The sequence below is a fragment of the Opisthorchis viverrini genome (genome assembly GCF_000715545.1).
Source record: "Opisthorchis viverrini unplaced genomic scaffold opera_v5_178, whole genome shotgun sequence".
Classification (NCBI taxonomy): domain Eukaryota; kingdom Metazoa; phylum Platyhelminthes; class Trematoda; order Opisthorchiida; family Opisthorchiidae; genus Opisthorchis; species Opisthorchis viverrini.
Window position 1 is genome coordinate 186982 of NW_008751835.1, and position 17896 is coordinate 204877.

General features: G+C 42.6%; 1 protein-coding gene across 1 annotated transcript in view; it reads right to left on the reverse strand.

Moving 5' to 3' along the window:
- Positions 1-17896, reverse strand: part of T265_14336 (hypothetical protein) — a gene marked incomplete at both ends in the record, with an annotated part of 129402 nt that overhangs the window by 77150 nt on the left and 34356 nt on the right. The window contains 6 exons of the mRNA XM_009173199.1: positions 24-124; positions 955-1162; positions 2264-2430; positions 2790-2961; positions 6358-6526; positions 11567-11649. Of these exons, the coding sequence (XP_009171463.1) occupies positions 24-124; positions 955-1162; positions 2264-2430; positions 2790-2961; positions 6358-6526; positions 11567-11649 (900 nt within the window). The remainder of the gene's footprint in view (positions 1-23; positions 125-954; positions 1163-2263; positions 2431-2789; positions 2962-6357; positions 6527-11566; positions 11650-17896) is intronic.

Consider the following 17896-nt stretch of genomic DNA (forward strand, 5'->3'; position numbering starts at 1 on the left):
ATCAAGAAACCAAATCCACTTACTTTCAGAACCACGAAGGGAGTTCCAGAGCAGAGCGAGGTGTGAATAGACTTCAGTGTGCTTATATCTCCACCAGACAAAATTCCGCACATTTGAATCTTGGCTAAAAATGGTACACACACATTTTAGACGTATCATCCAATAAGTAATATCGTCAAAGGTAGTGATGCATATGTGAGAAACCTTCCGTTATTGTTCACCCAAGATGACTACCACTCCCCCTCCGCAATGGCTTTTAGGTCGCAATTTCAAGCTCAGAATTGCTCAACTTGTGTCTAGGGATGTCACATTCGTAGTAACCTTGGTGTATACAATGATTGGTAAGGACCAAGAATCATCTGATAGACTGGGAGAATATCAGGAACTGAAATAAAACCCACGCTCTCTTGTTTGTTAGTGAAAAAAGAAGGCCTTCGCTGTGGAGTTATCTATCAGAAAATGCCAACTGACCAGTTACAGACTATTGGACAGGAAAGCAAAACTCTCATGCATCTTGTTTAAAAAAATTGAACATCCATCTTCTCTTGAACGCGTGCTCCTGAACTTTCCTGGATACTCATTGACTGTTGCTCAAATCCAAGCAAATGCTACAAAGTGACCTCACAAATTCCGCAACAGATCTCCCTTTTCAAGAGACGCAAAGCGAATTTACGAGAAGAAAACTTACCACCCTCAAGCCTCCTCCATCAGCAGTATCACCATTACACTAGTAGCTACTCTACTCTATGGACTTTCGCAAAGCCGGCTTCATGGGTTGATCTCTTTTGATCTCAACTTTGTCGTCTTTTCTGACCAATGGTATCGTTTTGGGGGCTATCCACTCACACTAATACAAGTCGAGGAAACCTGGCGCTAGTTGCGCTTCTGAAGCATTAGGCGATTCAGGTTCAGCCTTAGACTGGTTTAGGAGAAGAATTAAAAATGTTCACTTACCCTGAGCTAGTTGTTGTGATTCACCCAAAGACTCTGTTACAGCCCAGTTTCGCAAGGCTGTCTCCATTTGCGAACGAAACAAAAACGTGTCTTCTTTAGCTGGACGATCCTCGGTATCGACAAAGAAGTAGGCAGTCATGTTGGAATCGAGGTTCTCGTGCAGTACAGAATCATCGTCGACCATCTCATGCTTTGCCGCGGGATTACCCTGAACAAACAAGAGAAGGTAAATTATTGATAGCACCAAAGCTGTTATCTTTGTCTTTTTCCTAGAGTTGACGGTTTTCTCATTTGACAAAACCCACTGTAACACAAATGTCCAGTTACGGAACATCACTGAAGATGTAGCGAACGTGGTCAGACAATTCAAGCGGCCATAAGCCCATTTTTGTTGATCTGGCTTAACTCTAAAGAATTATCATAAGTTAGCTAGTGTTCATTCTATCTGATCAAAGGAGACCTCAGGAAATTTTCAGGACTTTGTCCTATAAATTCTAACGCTCCACCGTCAGACGCATTCCAGAACCGTGAAAACCTGAAACTCTCAATTAGTCAAAGATCCTGGTCATAAGCTAAGTCAAAAGCTTACTTTGATTCATATTCACCAAGTTTACAGCAAGGCTGCACAGCGAAAGTTGCTGGACCTGGGTGTGACCTCAGACCTACTACCTCCAGCTAATGAATGTATCAGGAACGATTGAGAAACGGACAAAACTTGCCCTTCTGATATGGATGCCCAGCCAACAAAGACCCACCTCACTTGACAGGAGCACAGTCCTTTGAGTAAGGAAATTATCTAAACACTGGTTTCTACGACAGCAGAGAAACTAGTGTGTCTGCACTAAATGTACTAAGTTCACTGAGCAGATTATTTCTACAATTTTTAATAGGTATCCCAGTATCATTGTGGACGGAGAAACGGTTGGAATTACTCTCAGTGTGTGAATACAGAATGCTCCCAAAAAGACATTTCCTTCCGAGGTCACCAAGTTTGTGTGACTGAAACAGGGTTGATTGTTTTTCATAAAGGAGACTACTCGCAAGGTCGATGAAAATCGGCCGACAGCCCACGACCGTTTTCGCCTTTCTAGGGGCTCATCAGGTGGGCGCAGTCTCCGAGTTTTTGTCAACCTTATGTTCTGCTTGATTGTTTATTTATCACCTAAACGATTTGTACCTTCGATTTACTCGGTTAATATCATCCTTATTGTTTTCTTTAAGTGGCATGGTTCTGAATCCTCCACTCGGCATGACAACGTGAGTTTCATAACGTAACCTAATAGCCTACTATCTGAAATGCGGAACTTACCATATACGTGCCCGGACTCATGTTCGAAATGCAGCACATACGACGCCACGGGACAATGCCAATGGATTCAACCAACCCAAGGCCATAGGCCTCAATGTAGTGTTTGGTTGCCTCGCTGACCGTCGGTGAGATTCCGTGCTGAAGACCATCCGTAAGTATCCATGTAACTAAAAGTACGTAAATGCACCCAGCAGGTGGAACTTGGTATAGTTACTGATGCGTCGGCCGAGCAGCGCGGTAGCAATACCTTCATTTCGTGTGAAATAGCATGAAACATTAGGGCAAACGTTCTGGTGTCCACTGTAGGACCATCGACTAAAGATGCTGATGGTAATGAAGCTACTTGCAAAATATATATAGTTTCCTTTGGCAATTTCATTCTCTGGGCTTGACTGTTCGTCTCTTTGACGCAGTTTCCAGCCAGTGAGAATAAGGAACAATGGAACGTATTTGCCAGACAAATACGCAATCGCTAGTGGTGAGTCACGAGCGATAACAATGACACAATTGCTTCAGTTCAACTCACGTGTGCTGTCGCTGGCCTTCCATACCAGCTTACGCAAACTCTCTCTAACCGTGGATGAACTGACCTCATCTCCATAGAAAGTGAGTACGAGCTGTGGCCGCTGTAACGACCAGACTGACTCAAAAAAATACGTGAGTTTGGAAAAGTCCATTTCATCCGCAGTCCGAACATACTGAAAACAGAAAATACAGGAATATATCAATCAATCCGACAGACTTTTTGGTCTTAGCAATATCACACACACAGAGATGATGGTTTCTCGCTCACTGGCGTAACGAAATCTGAATCCACGATACTGTTTTCCAGATTGTAAGTAAATACAATGGGAGACGAAGCTTTTTCACCCCGTCGGATACATTGAGATCATCTAATGTGGTGAAAATCTTGACTTGGTTACGTTACAGTCCCTTCTATAATTTCAGGCATCCGGAAACCTGAATTCTAGACATTTATTTTAGGGAAGTTCTATAACATAAGGAAGGTTTTTCATTACAATAGCTACTTTGCGCAGTGGGGTGGACCTTACATACTAGCCACGCACAACCACTATTAAGACCACTTTCATAGAACTTGGCGCAGTTGAAATGCTCACAGACCAGTGGTGGAGATGAACACAAACTACTAGAATCCAATCAGTCTTTTCTTGGGATAAGAATATTTGGTCTGTAGTGGAGAACCCTGAGTAACTGACAGCACTGCGAGGCGAATTGAGCATAAAGGCAAAAAGCGCAAAGCTGGTGCTATTGAAACATCATGCCATAGAAGAGATTCTCAATGATGCGGGCGTGAAGTTTCTGTTACTCTCCCACTTTGCCTTCAGCCAGCGGGAAGTGTGAAGCACATGGCCTGTAGAATCTGGTCATCTTTTATGGGCGCGTTCTGCAACATGTTTTCAATGTTCACAACGAAACGACCCGTTTAGGAATACGTCATAACGTCATCTAATGGATTCCTTCTGATGCACCTACATGATGTAGTTAAATTATGTCAGTTAAATAGAAAATCCACACTAAATTCCCCCTGTGTGTTGTTCTATCAGGCACGCATTTATGTACTTCCATTGCGTTCATTGATTTGGACGGTTTGAGCGGAGATACTGACCTGGTCTTTAATCATCGCGTAGCGCCGTCGGTTGCCTCTTTCCACATTTAGTATAAAGAACACTCTGTTTCGATGCTTTTGCCCGGATACACTGAATTCAGAGAAAAATTCATGGGTGTTGACCGGGTGTAGAAACGTTGCTAGATGGTTTGTTTCATAACGTTTGGTGCTCACTGAATTATTTGTTCAGTGGAATGACAGTGATGACAGCGAGCTGGCAGAAGTTCTTAAAATAATTCCTCGTTCTTCTTTCAGCGCACACGCTAACATCACACGTAAGCCAGAACGAGCATCTGTCTAGTTACATCAGTATAGCCTTCGTTTTTTCTTCAAGTGGGCTTTAATGGATTTTGTGTCCCGTCACGAAAATTACTCACTTTCCTACCTCCCTACTCATGCACCGCCAAGGATTCATTGAGTAAAATCAACCATCGTCGGATAAGCTGGCATCTGATCAGTGTATGGCGCCAAATAAACGGGGCTCATTAGCCGCACAATGCTATTAGCTGCAAAGCGTTTGCGAGTAAAATAAAACGTTTTACGCCAAAATGTTGCATTTTGTTGCGTATGTGCTCAAACCAAAAACCACACTTTTTGCAGCTCACCAAATCCCATTGCCCATTGAAGCAATCATACCTCTGACTGAAAAGCCTGGTGGAATAATTTCCCAGGATCGCTGAGACCCCTGAATGCCTAAGTGAGACTCAAAAGTTTAGACTGTTACTCTGAATTCTATTGCCCGATTGCTTTAGTCCAGCAGGAACACATCATAGCTTTCAAAAATCCAATTCCATTATACGAATACTGGGCTCCCAAATAAACCACACAGTAGATAGCTCATTTAAGCGTACTTTCAAAAAAGACCACCATGACTTTGGCAGGTTTTTCAGTGACCCACATTTGTTCTTGACGTTTTAAGCGTACACCCTTCAGCCAATCAATAATGCAGCAAGGAGGCGAACGTTTTGAGATGCACACATTTTCTGTTGCCTCATTGGTCACAGGTCAAGCTCTTGGTCATGCAATTCCTAAAGTTTCAAACCTCAACAAATGCCAGTTATTGGCGAGCATATCGTATGGAACAGGTCCCTGTTAAACGATCCTTGACATTGGTCTATCGAACGGGTTCGATGTATTGGTAATTGGTTATCAGCAATATTGATGATGATCTCGGCACATCACACGTCATTAGGCCAGGTGAAGCACCGAATTTCCACCGATTATTATAAGGAATCATGCCGCTGTGTCCACAAAATGCTACTGTCGTACAGGCTGTTGGCACCAGGTGAGCTGTTGGGTGCCTGAAGGCTCATGAACGACAACACAAAGGGGGGGTTGCAAAAGAAACCTGTTTCGGAAGAACCCTGTTGTGCCAGAAGACTCAAGTATCCCCCATTAAAAATACTGATACATATGGAGTGGTTTGCACACTTTATATTTTTAAATCTAGGCTGCACGAATAGACCTTGAAAGTCAATTTGCAGTACTGTTACGCTGAATTCTCTTTATTTTTGTAAAGTTCGTGTTACTTTACTCCTAGCAGTAGCCCGGAATTTCTGCAAAGATTTCTAACGGCCGGTCAGAGTATGATGGTGGTAGTCTCTCACGTAGATGTTTCCAACCATAGATTTCGTACTCAAAACTACTAAACATCACTAATACATGTGGAATTTAACCTACGTATCTTCTAGCTCTGGAAAATATATAGTAATGATATAATGGGCAGTTTCTGTGTGCTTGCGCAGTGTTTCGCAGTCAGGTGTTTCACCTTTCTCAAAGAGGAACTCGCCAGTGCCATTCCCATACAAATTACCAATGGATGAGTGGTAATCCGACAGAGAGACAACCCATAAAAGGCGGCCCACTCCTCCGGAAAGTCACCGGAGTTTTCTTGGTCCAAGAAAAATTGCATGCGACCACTTTGGAAGCAATAACCTCTATTGGTCTTTTTTTCGGAAATCACTTCATATTATCGAAGTGGCCCGTGGGAGGCTGAACTTCAGATCTGACCATTTATGTCCGATCATCTCTTAGAGGAGAAAAAGAAATTCTGGACAACAAAAATGACGGACGCAACAATCCCACTCTTGTGGGACTCTACCTAAAAGAACAAACCATAGATGGTGCTGAATGCAGACGCCATTCAGAAAAAGCTCTTTCCTGTATACACAGAGAATTTTCGGCACTAATAGGGTTTTACTGGATGCTTGTTTGTAGAGGCGGGGAAGAGAAGTATTTAATTTGGGCTCACATACGACGTGACATTGAAACCCAAACGAGTACAGCCGGTAGTGCAAGGTGCTTCCATTAATATACTGCACTAGTACTCTTTGCAGTTTCTAGCAAATGTCTAACACATTGCTTCATTTTCACAATATACTGTGCAGCATAATATCACGTCAAAAGCACACTACTCAGTGGTCTTCAGCAACACGAAACATACAAAATCCCACAGAAATCACATTACCTGTGCTAGATAATTATTGGCTGGATGTGTCAGTTCCCCGAAGGTGGGAGATGGAACTCTGACGAATCTTCCCTCGTACGTTGCGAATCGTTTTTTCAAGACTGGATTTTTGGTCTCCATCTCATGTTCTTTGACTGGAAGGTTACATTCGCAAATGTCCTCATTTGGACTTTATGGAGAAGGGAAATGAGACAACCGGAAGAGAAGTTATGATTGTTTTGTGCGCGACTTAGTGTTATGTGTTCATTCAAACCGTTGGGAAGTTGACCCGCTTCAAGTGTTCAGTTGACATAAAACGGCCGGATGTGATGTTTAAAAAGGGGACCTCTCAGAGCGTTTAGAATGGCATGTTAAGTTTCCTTAGCTTCTCTATTGCTAAACATATGTTTCATCCACTGTGTGCAAAATTTCGGTATCATTCCCCATGCACATAGCAAAACCAGGAAGGTAAGGTAGACAAATTATACTATATGTGTTGGTGTTTAGTACACTTTGTGCAATCCGAAGCATATGAATCGGACAACACCTATGAAATAATGGTCATTACATCTATGAAGTAGTAAAAAGGTTCTCCTGCCTTGTACGCAAAGCAGGGAATATCACAGTCTTACTCATCAACTATAAGTTTAGATGTGTGACTCATTACGATCAGAGATAAGCTACTAAACTACTGGGAGAAAACGCTTACGGTCTGTGTTCCGACCAACGTAGCAACCTAGGGACTCAGATGGATTGACAGTTCACCCGAAATAGACAAGGCGGAATCACTGATGGACAATTGACTTCAGCTGTCGTTCAGCTGTAGCACCCTTTCGGTGACTAACTGCCATACCACCTGAAGGCTGCATGAGGGCTGGGATACTGCCAGGTTGCCCAAGCCTAGACAGAGAAAGTCCAGAGGCATAGGTCGGCTCCGAACCACGGACCTTCCGGTCAGTAAATTCGCGCTCTAAACAATTGGGCCATCTCGCCTCTGCCCTCAGCTAACATACCACTCATTATCCTCAACGACTGTTCAAGCTACCACGCTTGACAAAATCAATGCAGACGGACACACGTCGGACGCTGCATAAGTGGGAAAGTGTACAACCTAATAGAAGGTTCTCTATTTCGAGAGAATTCTCCCTTGGTTTCCAAACCGAAGTCTTTCTGCACGTGCACGAGCTAACAACTCAATAACTTGATAGAGCTGAAAAAACAGGTGTCCTTGTTTGTCCAGGGTCGGATGATTTATAGATGCTTGCAGAACGCCAATGAACATCACTAATTCAACTCTGGGACTTGGTGATCTCAGTATCAAGCCTCACAAGTGATGATTTGCGCACTCGCCCGAAAGGCTAGCATTCATTAACTAAACTGTTAGCCTTCTCGCTGAGCTGGAGGGTTGAATGCATGAATTTTCCAAACATTAGAGATTAGATCAATGTGTAGTGGAGCAGCTGTGCGTTGGCATGGGAGACTGGCCCCCGATCGTGACAGCAGTGAAACTATTCACACTGATGTACCAACCGCATCATTAGAGCCAAGCGAACTTCACATGCATCAGCCCCATCTTTCTTAGCCAATATCTTCAAACCTAAGCGCTGCTGAGCAGGTTCGTGAGTGTATTCGGGCTCAATTCCAAACATTGCAAGATTTCTGAGGTTAAACTTCAGGATAACTTGAATTTAAATTTTTCCATTCCTTAAAAGGAAGGTAAAGGAGATTTTGCATTCTGGGTCTCTCAACCCATTTGGTGTATTAACTTATTGGTGTGTTTACGTATTCCACACTTTTAATTATAAATAGGTTAGATAGTAATAATAACAAGAGTACTAACAGTTAAATTGAGGCTTGGTGCCATTCATCCGAATGTGTCTTGCAGTTTGTCCGAAGCTTTTAATTGGCCAGTGGTTTAGAACGATCGATTTGACTCCACGAAGAGGATTTTACAGTTTGCTCACTCATAAACCCAGCCTAACAATTTTAGATTTCGAATTTAATTCTTTTGGAGAACATTGCGTTCGAGAGGTTATTTCTACCGTTTATCATCCCATCGGTTGATCATAGCGGCCTGCTGATTGCATTTTGGACCAATGTTTGGCCGTTTTCAACTGGATTCCTTCCTGCTCCAGAGATCCTGCGTCGTTTTCATCTGTTTATTGTTTTCCAGTATCATCTGATTTTGAAGTGAACAGCCAACTGAGAAATACTTTTGGCGGCTAAGAGTAAGAATGGTCTCTTTGAATAGACTATGATTGATTAGACGTCCACTTGAAGTTTACGATCAGCTTGGTTTGTGCGGACAAAACAGGTCAGGTGGCATTGACATTAAAAATGACAACGTACGCGGATAGTATGGCTCTAAGCAGAGGTCAGCAGCTAAGGTGACACAGGTGATCTATCAGTGACCTGTTATACGACCAGCTGATTCACATAAACATTTCATATCTGGTTCTTAATTACTTATTATTGTCGACGATAGACCGCATACTAAATAGTGCCGTGGTGACTAATTTTTAATGTTTTTTTCAACATTGGGTGCTTTCTTATGTAGCCACTTCAGCATAAAATGTACAAACTTACATCTGATGAACGAAACACATGCGCGTACACAAATCGAAAAACAGCTTAGGTTGAATTCGGTAAGGCGTGATCAATCTAGCAATCGACTTCACAGATTGTTTTTCCAGAATCTCGTGTAACCTCCCAAATAGCTCGTATAGAGGAAAATGTTGGTAGCTCAGGTAGCGTAGATGGTGGTCGTTGGCTTGTTCGCTGAGCTGGACACAACCATCAACCCACCGCTACGCACTCCTACGCTCGACAATAACGCACTGATGATGTCACCTCGATTGGTGATGAAACGTTTGCAATCAAACTGCCCAGCTCAGCGAACAAGCCAACGACCACCATAGCTCGTATAATTATTATGTTCAACGGGAACTAAATGAGGAAGAGAGAGGTCATTGCGTTGGCCAGGGGAGGAGCCGTTAATTCTACCAAATGAATGTGATCAAAACGAAAATTCACTGGGGACCACAGTCTTGCTTCCTCTTATGGAGGTCTAACATGCTCCGTTGCCCCGCCCCAATGTAGTTAAAATGTATGCCACTAAAAAGTTTAACAGTTGAGCACACCCAAACTATCTTGACAACCTTGATTTCTTTATAGGATATACAGAAGAGTTTAGATCTCTCAGGTGAAAAACCCTTGCAACCGATCGAGCAGTCATTGTTTTCGGAGAATTTGGATAGCAATAAATTCACCGATTGCTACCAAACTTTTCCAAAAAGGAAGCTTAGATCTCAAAATTGGTCCGCTTTTTTGCGATGAAGTGAATAGCGCTGCAATAAATTCATTCAAAAGTTGGCCATTGATCAGGTGGCTATTGATCTGTTCGATTGATCTGTGAGCTTGGCAATTGATTTGCAAATCACTGGTTTTCACGAGAGCCTCAACTGAATCTCTCGTTTATGATATTCTACAACTGAATGTGTTGCACAAAGGCCGCCTCGTGTTTCAGTTTGACGAATCAGTTATTTGTGAGGAGTTTTAAGCAACCTTGTGAGTATTCTCAAACAGCGCTTGGTTCTAATTAGCCGTGGATTGTAAGGTGTGGCTCCTGCGATTCTTAATCGCCTTCGTTGAGCTTTTTGCAATAGACTGGGGGTTACATTCTTGCTGCATGAAACTGGATGATCTTTGACGCCGCTGGAGTTCTACGCATCGAAGACATTTCCAGGCCCACGAAAATCTATCTCACGACGCCGTCAATGGCAAGTCACTCGTGTACAGACGAACAGAAGGCAGATTAGCGCAACCAACTACGCCGCTGTCCAAACTGTATACCACTAAAGGATAAAAGATGTAGCGTCTGTTGCGCCCGACGTGTGGTGGAAGGACACTATTCACAAGGTTGCTGATAACTCTTTAAAAGTATACTACGATGTGTCGAATATCGTACCAACTGAAACATGGGTCGACCTTTGTGCCGCACATTCAGTTGAAGATTATCATAAACGGGAGATTCAATTGAATCTCTCTTGTAAACCAAACTGATATGCAAATGAGTGCACTTGTTGAATCGGTGAGAAAACGGAGCGTGGGTAAATGTCGACCGGTTATCAACACGTCTGGACTTTCTTATTATTTTGGGTTACTGTGTAGAAACCGCAAACTGACGAGCTTTTCAATTGTCTGCACACCCACTACTTTGATATTTCGAAGTTTGGACAATCTTCCAATGTATGGTCTTCTGCGTGATTATTCACGGTTTCAGATAGCCCAATGGTTATTTGTTTCCCAGCGAAAGAAACGAGGGGAGATGTTTCTCCATTACAACTAAAAGCCCCGTTCGGTAGTCTAAGATTTGTGGATCACATAAACTTCGAATAGGTCGGGTGGAAAGAGACCGGTTACGATGATGCGAAAACAGGGAAAGAAAATTCTAAAACGAACTAGCGCAAAAAGCCTACCACCTTGCCGACCAGGAAGCAGCCCATCAGTCCATATACGGTTAGGATGGTGGGTCACCAGCTTTGAAACGTTTTCAACTGTTGTATGTAAGCCAAACAACTTAGGATTTACTTTCGACAGCATACTGACTACGGAGCTGTATCCTGTCGGTTTTGACAACTCCGACGATTCCGTTGTTCGATGAGGATTTGCATCAAAATAGTGCTATCTTCCGTTATCATGACCACGAATTTCAGTATTTGTGAACCCTTAAATTTGGTCACCTAATGCAGAATAATGGTGCATCCGAGCATAGGCCTACAGCCCACCTAAGGGCACGGTGAACATCTGTCACCGACAAATTTCCTAGGCCTAGCGTTACCAGCTTTACTATACTTTGTCCCTCAGTGAAACGAAACCTCGCGTTTTACCTAGGTACCCTGTCGATGCGATCAAAGTTGCTTCACGACAATAAAAGATTGGATTCAGATCATTAGAACTTTCAGATTACTTCAATATGCTTCATTTCACTTTACTCAAGAAGGTTCCGGAGGGATTTTGCTAGGTTCATGAGGACTTCACAGTGGCAGAACTGTTTTTTTCAAGGTACAAGATGCGACCCAAATTAAATGTGAGGTGACATTGTCGTAGATGATGTTTTACTACACAAAGTGTGGTCGCGCAACTGTTTCTTCTGTGGAACAAGCATAATTAATAAATATGAAAAATAGTGAAGTGTGTAACAGAACAATCACAAATTTTGAAGGCTTACGCAGTTTTCGGTTGAATTTTGATGCAGCGGGGCGCTTTCAGATTGTACGGTATCCAAAGTGAACTCTCCTTTACATGAACAGGCTAAAGTCGATACAAAACAGGTAAAAACTAAATGAATACTGCGTTGTTTTCAATCTTGACGATGCAGTCGACAGAACGTTCACTCATGTTAGAATGTAACCGAAACTGGAAACGAATTATATATTATGGTTACTAACTTCCGGAGAAAAAACACCAAAGAGGGTTGTTATGACCGAGTGAAAATGTTTGAGGAAGTAAGCTGGACTTAAGAATGCAGTGTGGAAGCTTCCCATTTATAATTTGAGGGCGGTTTCAAATTATTTCAGTGTCAGCTTTTTATTCCATCCAAAAGCTTTCAATCTCAAGCTTTGGTGTGGACAACTAAATCAGTTGATGTGTAAATGGACTGTATTGTTTATTTATTTATTTATATATTTTGGTTTGGCAGAAACGATATTTTCAGGCCACTAACTTGATTTTTTTCTTCCAACATCAGTGAAAGCATTCTATAGGATATGGCAAAGTATAGCGGTATGACTTTAGTCAGAGTTCCATTCCAATCAAAATGGCGACTTTATTTCGGAGACATCCAGCGGAATCGAAAGTACTGAGGCAATAAATACAACAAAGGGATTCTTTCACTCCTGTTTTAATAACGAATGATTTGCGTGAAATGTGCGTCTGGCGCCTTCAGACTTCCTCATTCTTTTGTCTAAATATCGAATGATGATACAGTCACACCGCACGCCAACTGCGAACAAAATGGTTGCGTTTCGGGCAGAGCAGTCGGTGAGTACATCGCATATGAAGATTATTTTCACGGGGCAGGTTGCTAATAGTTGGGTTGTTCCGTAAAGTCATTCAACTCTCTAGATAAAGTGTTTTTTATGTGAAAAGAGATGCAACCTGAGATGAACCATGAACAGAATGCTCATTCATTTGCGCCGAAAAACCCGAACACAATGTCTTCGTAGATACCATTTGTCACCGTCTTATCGCTCTCTTTGGAGAGTCTTCAGATGGAACAGGAGTTTGGAAGGTCGATTGCATTTTTCGTGCCTGGTAAACTATATAGACTTCGACGTATTTGAAGTTTAGAATTGATACCTTGTGTTGATGTGAAAATTGCGACAGCCGCTGAAGTCATTCGCAGCGTGGCGGAGTGAGTTAGTTTCGGTTCTTCCACATATGTCAAAAGCAGCCTTCCACTGAAGATGTGTTGACCACACGACATTTTATCTAGTTCCGTCCACTTATTCAAAACTTATGAAAAGTGAATTTGCGCCGGTTCCAAATAGCGTCATCATCGTTCATTATAAAGCATCGCTGACATCAGAGATTGCCCTTCATCTGGTTCTATGACAATCACATGAACACAGTCAAGCACGTGCTCCTCTCCCCCTATTACGATGAAAACGCGACTGAAATCCGGTTTCCACAGATGGTCGTAGCTTCTCACAGATATTCTCTAATCGCTCAACTGTTTACCGGGTGTGGATGGTCTCTTTTAAATCTGACCAAAACACATCTTTGTCATTCAACTTCGTAATTTCCAGACATAAGCATATTTCTGCCACTTGAATGCTCGTGTTGCGTTGAACTTATTCAGATGGAATCGTGGAATTATATCGCTTTTTCACTGCACATCAATATGTGAGTCAACATTTTTCACTATGGAATAACGACACGTGCGACACATCACGCTCACATCCAAACCAAACAAACGTCAGTTAATATCATCAGAAAATATGTAACTTTGGTGAAGTCTCTGCTTTTTGCTTAACATTACCACAAAAGAAGCTTATTCACCTCGTTACTTCTCTGATTTTCATGCAGGCTAACGGTTGTCACGTCAAACGTTTAACGCCTCCATAATTCCCCTAGCCATGATTTTCTGCACTGAAATATCGATGATAGCGATTACGTAAGGAAGCGCGTGAAAATTATGAATGCTTTTTGATGTTAAACGCCCAATTTACGTCAGCAACATGTTAGAAGCGATGTTAACAAATCTGTCGTTACATGCAAATTCAGTTGCTTCTACTTTGGTATGCTGACAAAGGCAAATTCCTCATATGCTGGTTGGTAAACTGCCGTAAACTTTGTGTAGAATAGTAAGGTTAGTCAGCTCAGTAACACGAAGTGTTAGCCTGTCACGCAACACCAGAACTGACGAGGATAAGCAAACATTGAAGGAATATGTGATAATTGTTGTGGCTAACATCGAAGTCACCATTAGAAGACATGTAAAATGCATTTGTTACAGACGGTTTGAACTTTAGTTAGCTGCTATTCTGATATGGTTTGCAAAACTTGAAAGTGCAAATCTCCAAGTGAGTCCACGAGCTGATGCGTACTCCGTACTTTTGAGCCAGTTTGTGACCTAGGCGAGCTGCGCTGGTCGCCGTTCTGGCACAACCTCGTGAACTGTGTTTGTAAGTTTCAATGTAGTTTCACCTACATTGTGTTACACGCTCGCAATATAAGTAGTCATTGCACACTATGTAGTTTGAAATCAAAGGTTCGCAACGCACCTTTATGTGACCAGTATTCTACAGTTTTTCAACTTGACTGACGGGATCGGATGTTAGACGGAAATTTGAAGAAGAAATTTACTTCCCAAAGAGAAGGTCACCAATATTGGACTGACTTCACCTAGTTCTGGAAACCGGATCTGGCAGTAAGTTCCTTGAACAAAGATAACTTCTAACCTATCGCTTGACCGGTCTCTCCTTCAAAGAGAACCTAACATTCCTTGCCTCCCTGAACTTATGAGCTATGCGACCAACAACGAACAAAATCAGCCTACTCCGAACCTCTTACGCTTCACCTTAGCAAAATGATGTAATCGAAGACTCCGGCCTCATCCTCAGTCGCAAATTCAGCTGCGACCAGGTGACTAGTAGTGACACTCATCAAACCAACAATATGACTTGTATCACTGGATAACTCATTTTTTATTTGAACTAATTGTATCTGATGGTCATTCGAATTTCCACAGCACACCACTTTGTAGCATTCGGGTTACAGAAACGTTCAGAAAGGTGCAATCGATAGACCACGACAGGTGACACATCGCTTGTCACCTATTCACATGCACCTTAGGACATCAATCGATAAGAAACATCAAGGTCACTGCTCAACTCACGATTACAGGTCTAGAGACCACAAATCGCTACATTAATTTATAGAATATGGTAGATTTTGAGAAGTGAGGAAAAAGGGTAACCGTTCACGTCTTACCTCTCAACATTCTGTTTATCAGTCTAATCCACTACCAGAAGAGAAGCAACTTGTCGAACAGCCCACGAAAATCGCACGCGAACAAGTTACTTTGAGTGATGTAATACGTCAGTTGACTCCATTCAAAATATGTGCACCACGTAAATATGTTCAGAGCTGTTTTCTTCATAAATAATGGGCTTTCCCACGTTTTTTGGCAAAACTATAAGACAACTCTAACTTTCATCCGCCTCATCAAGACGCGACCAAAATGTTAGGGATATCAGCAGAGAACAAAACTTTAATGTGCCAAAAAATCTTTGTCTTGTGACTGAAACCAGTTTATGCTGAAAAGCCAAAGTACACTGCGCAGATGCTTCATCCTAATTAGAGATCATCGTCAGTGCGCATCTCATGAAACTGCAAAGAGTTTTGAACCCAAGAAATCCCAGCTGGTGGAATGAACATTTAACTGTTCGGCCCTCCAGCGGCTGATCAATAGTGTAATTTAATTCTGCAAAAAATGCAGTTCCATCCGGAAACGAGGATCTGAAACCAGATCCTTGAGGGTAAAAGAGCAATGCAGTGTTGTGGAAAGGGACGGAAGTGTCAAGTTGACTCGAGCTCTTCTACTTCCAGTATAGTTGAGACACGGGGAAAGCCTGTGTCCTTCTAGGTTGCTGATGGAAGAAGCGAGGCATTTTGCCGAATGCAACATTAGAGTACAACGTACGAAGAAGCAACACCATCCAAAATATCACAGCAGTATTTAGTGTTTGAGCGAACCAACTAATTAAACAATGGAAGCGTGCAAAAGGCTACTGAGTTTTATGGAGTCTCTGGATATACGTAGTTTGAAATCCGGAAAACAACTCAAACTGCAAGAAACGGATTGACGAAGGAAAGAGCAGCTGAGCGATTGTTAGATTGGCTTAAAATCACCAAAGATGTTAACGGAAAACAACGGAGGAAGAGAGACCCGTACGTATGACTGGATGTGGCTGCGTTCCGGGATCTCCGAGTATGAATACCCTTATGGTCTGTGCCCAGCGCAATGATGGGCCACATGTGGATTATTATTTCGATGTATAGAAATGTAGAAGGGCATATTATCACCAACACAATCAAAGCGAAAGAGAGTCATGAGACTCGTTGTCGGTAGGCCGGAATATGCACCCTCGTAAATGCATGACAGAACACTGTCAAGACGTGCCTGAATCAACCAGTCACAGGATTTCCAATCCGGTTAGCGAAGTCAGGATGGGGTCAGCAAATTTTCCCCTCGGCAAATAGGTCAACGTCACTCTCATGTGAAAGGTTGAGATACCAACTAGTGCAAAGTTGGTTTCACCAAGTGACTCTATTCTGCAATATAGTCAATGCATGCACCGATAGGCTGATGTGATCTAAACAAACTTTGTTGGTTGCTCGGTATGCTGCTCTTTCCAATAGGGCGTGTTAGGTTCAGGACAAATATTGACCTCAGAAATACGGATGAACTAGCGGTAATGGAGTTCTTGTGTTATTTATTCGGGTAGGCTTAATGGTCACATTTAGGAACGAACAGTATGTTGGAGCATTTTCAACCTGAGATGTGATTAAGTGAAGTTTGAGCACACAGATGAAGAAGAAAACAAGGGACCAGGGACATGTTCTTGGTGGTGGGAGTTATCGATCGATGGCATGTTGCTGGTGGGCGACAAAAACTGGTTTACAGCCGCCGAACAGACTTGAACGGAGTTCCTGGCATGATTGATGGTGTGACGGTGATACTACTGATGGGAGACACGCGAGTAGTATGTGTTGTTCGTGGAATTTCGCTTTGCTTCTCTTGAAAAGGGGATTTCTGTTGCGGAATTCGTGGAGTCGCCTTGTAACATTTGCTTGGATTTGAGCAGCAGTCACTGAATATCCAGGCAAGTTCAGGAGGACGCGTTCAAGAGAAAATGGATGTCCAGTTTTTGTAAATAAGATGCAAATGAGAGTTTTGTTTCCCTGTCTAATGGCCTGTCAACGGTCTGTAACCAGGCGGTTGGCATTTCCCAATAAATAACCCCGTAGCAAAGGCCTTCTTCCTTTCACTGGTATTTAGGGCAAATGTCTGAGCATTTATTTCGGCCTTCTTTCAGCGGAGTAGGGTGAGTACCCCGTCCAGAAGAGCCAAATCAGGGATTGGTAATTGATCAGGCGGCTTTTGATCTGTTCGTCGAGCTTGGAAATAGATTTGCAAACGTTTCGTCACTATTTGAGTAGACATCTTCAGTGTGCTATTGGGTGGGAAGATGTCTCCTCGAACGGTGACGAAATGTTTGCAAATCAACCGCCAAGCTCGGCCAACAGAACAACAGCCACTTGATCAATTACCGAATCCAAAGATATTAGAGGAAGTGGATATTTCAATTGGCATTTTAGGCAGGTGTATTCCGATTGAAGATGAAGACAACACTGGAACAGTTTTCAAGCACAGTTCCAATGGGACGACGAAGGAGCGCAGTGTTTACAACATTTGCCCTCTCCTTTAACAGCATGAAGGCAAGGTCTGAGGGTTTTAGGTGTGCGTGAAAAAGTGGGATTCAAGCAAAGCAAGACAGAAGTACGTTGGCCAGTAGAGCCACTAGGGTTGAGTAGTTCACTGAACAGAACCCAAGGTGGGTAGTGAGGCGAGGGTCCACGATGAGTTACTCTTGTCGACAGCATTAGGAACAGAGCAAAAAGGCTTGAGAGAATGAGTTGACAGTATTGAAATACAGTACGCCGACCACGCACACAAGCAATCAGAAAGCTAGCTTATCTCGCATGCGGATATTAGAGTTGCTGAGCATTTCATTCATTTCAAAAGTAGGTCGGAACTGTACGATGTGTTCGCATTTCACATACACTAGGGGAGAAGAGAATCAGTTTTAATCAAAATGAATGATTGACTAAAAGAGAGAAACAGCAAAGGTGAGCCAAAAATACTGAGAATCTTAACGAGGAAGTGCGGGTCATGTGAATGTGACTGACAGACCATACGTCAAAGGGTGCGATGGAGTTTGTTCAATAGGCCAGTTCCATTTTGTGGGTCAGTGTTACTAGCACAGGCAAT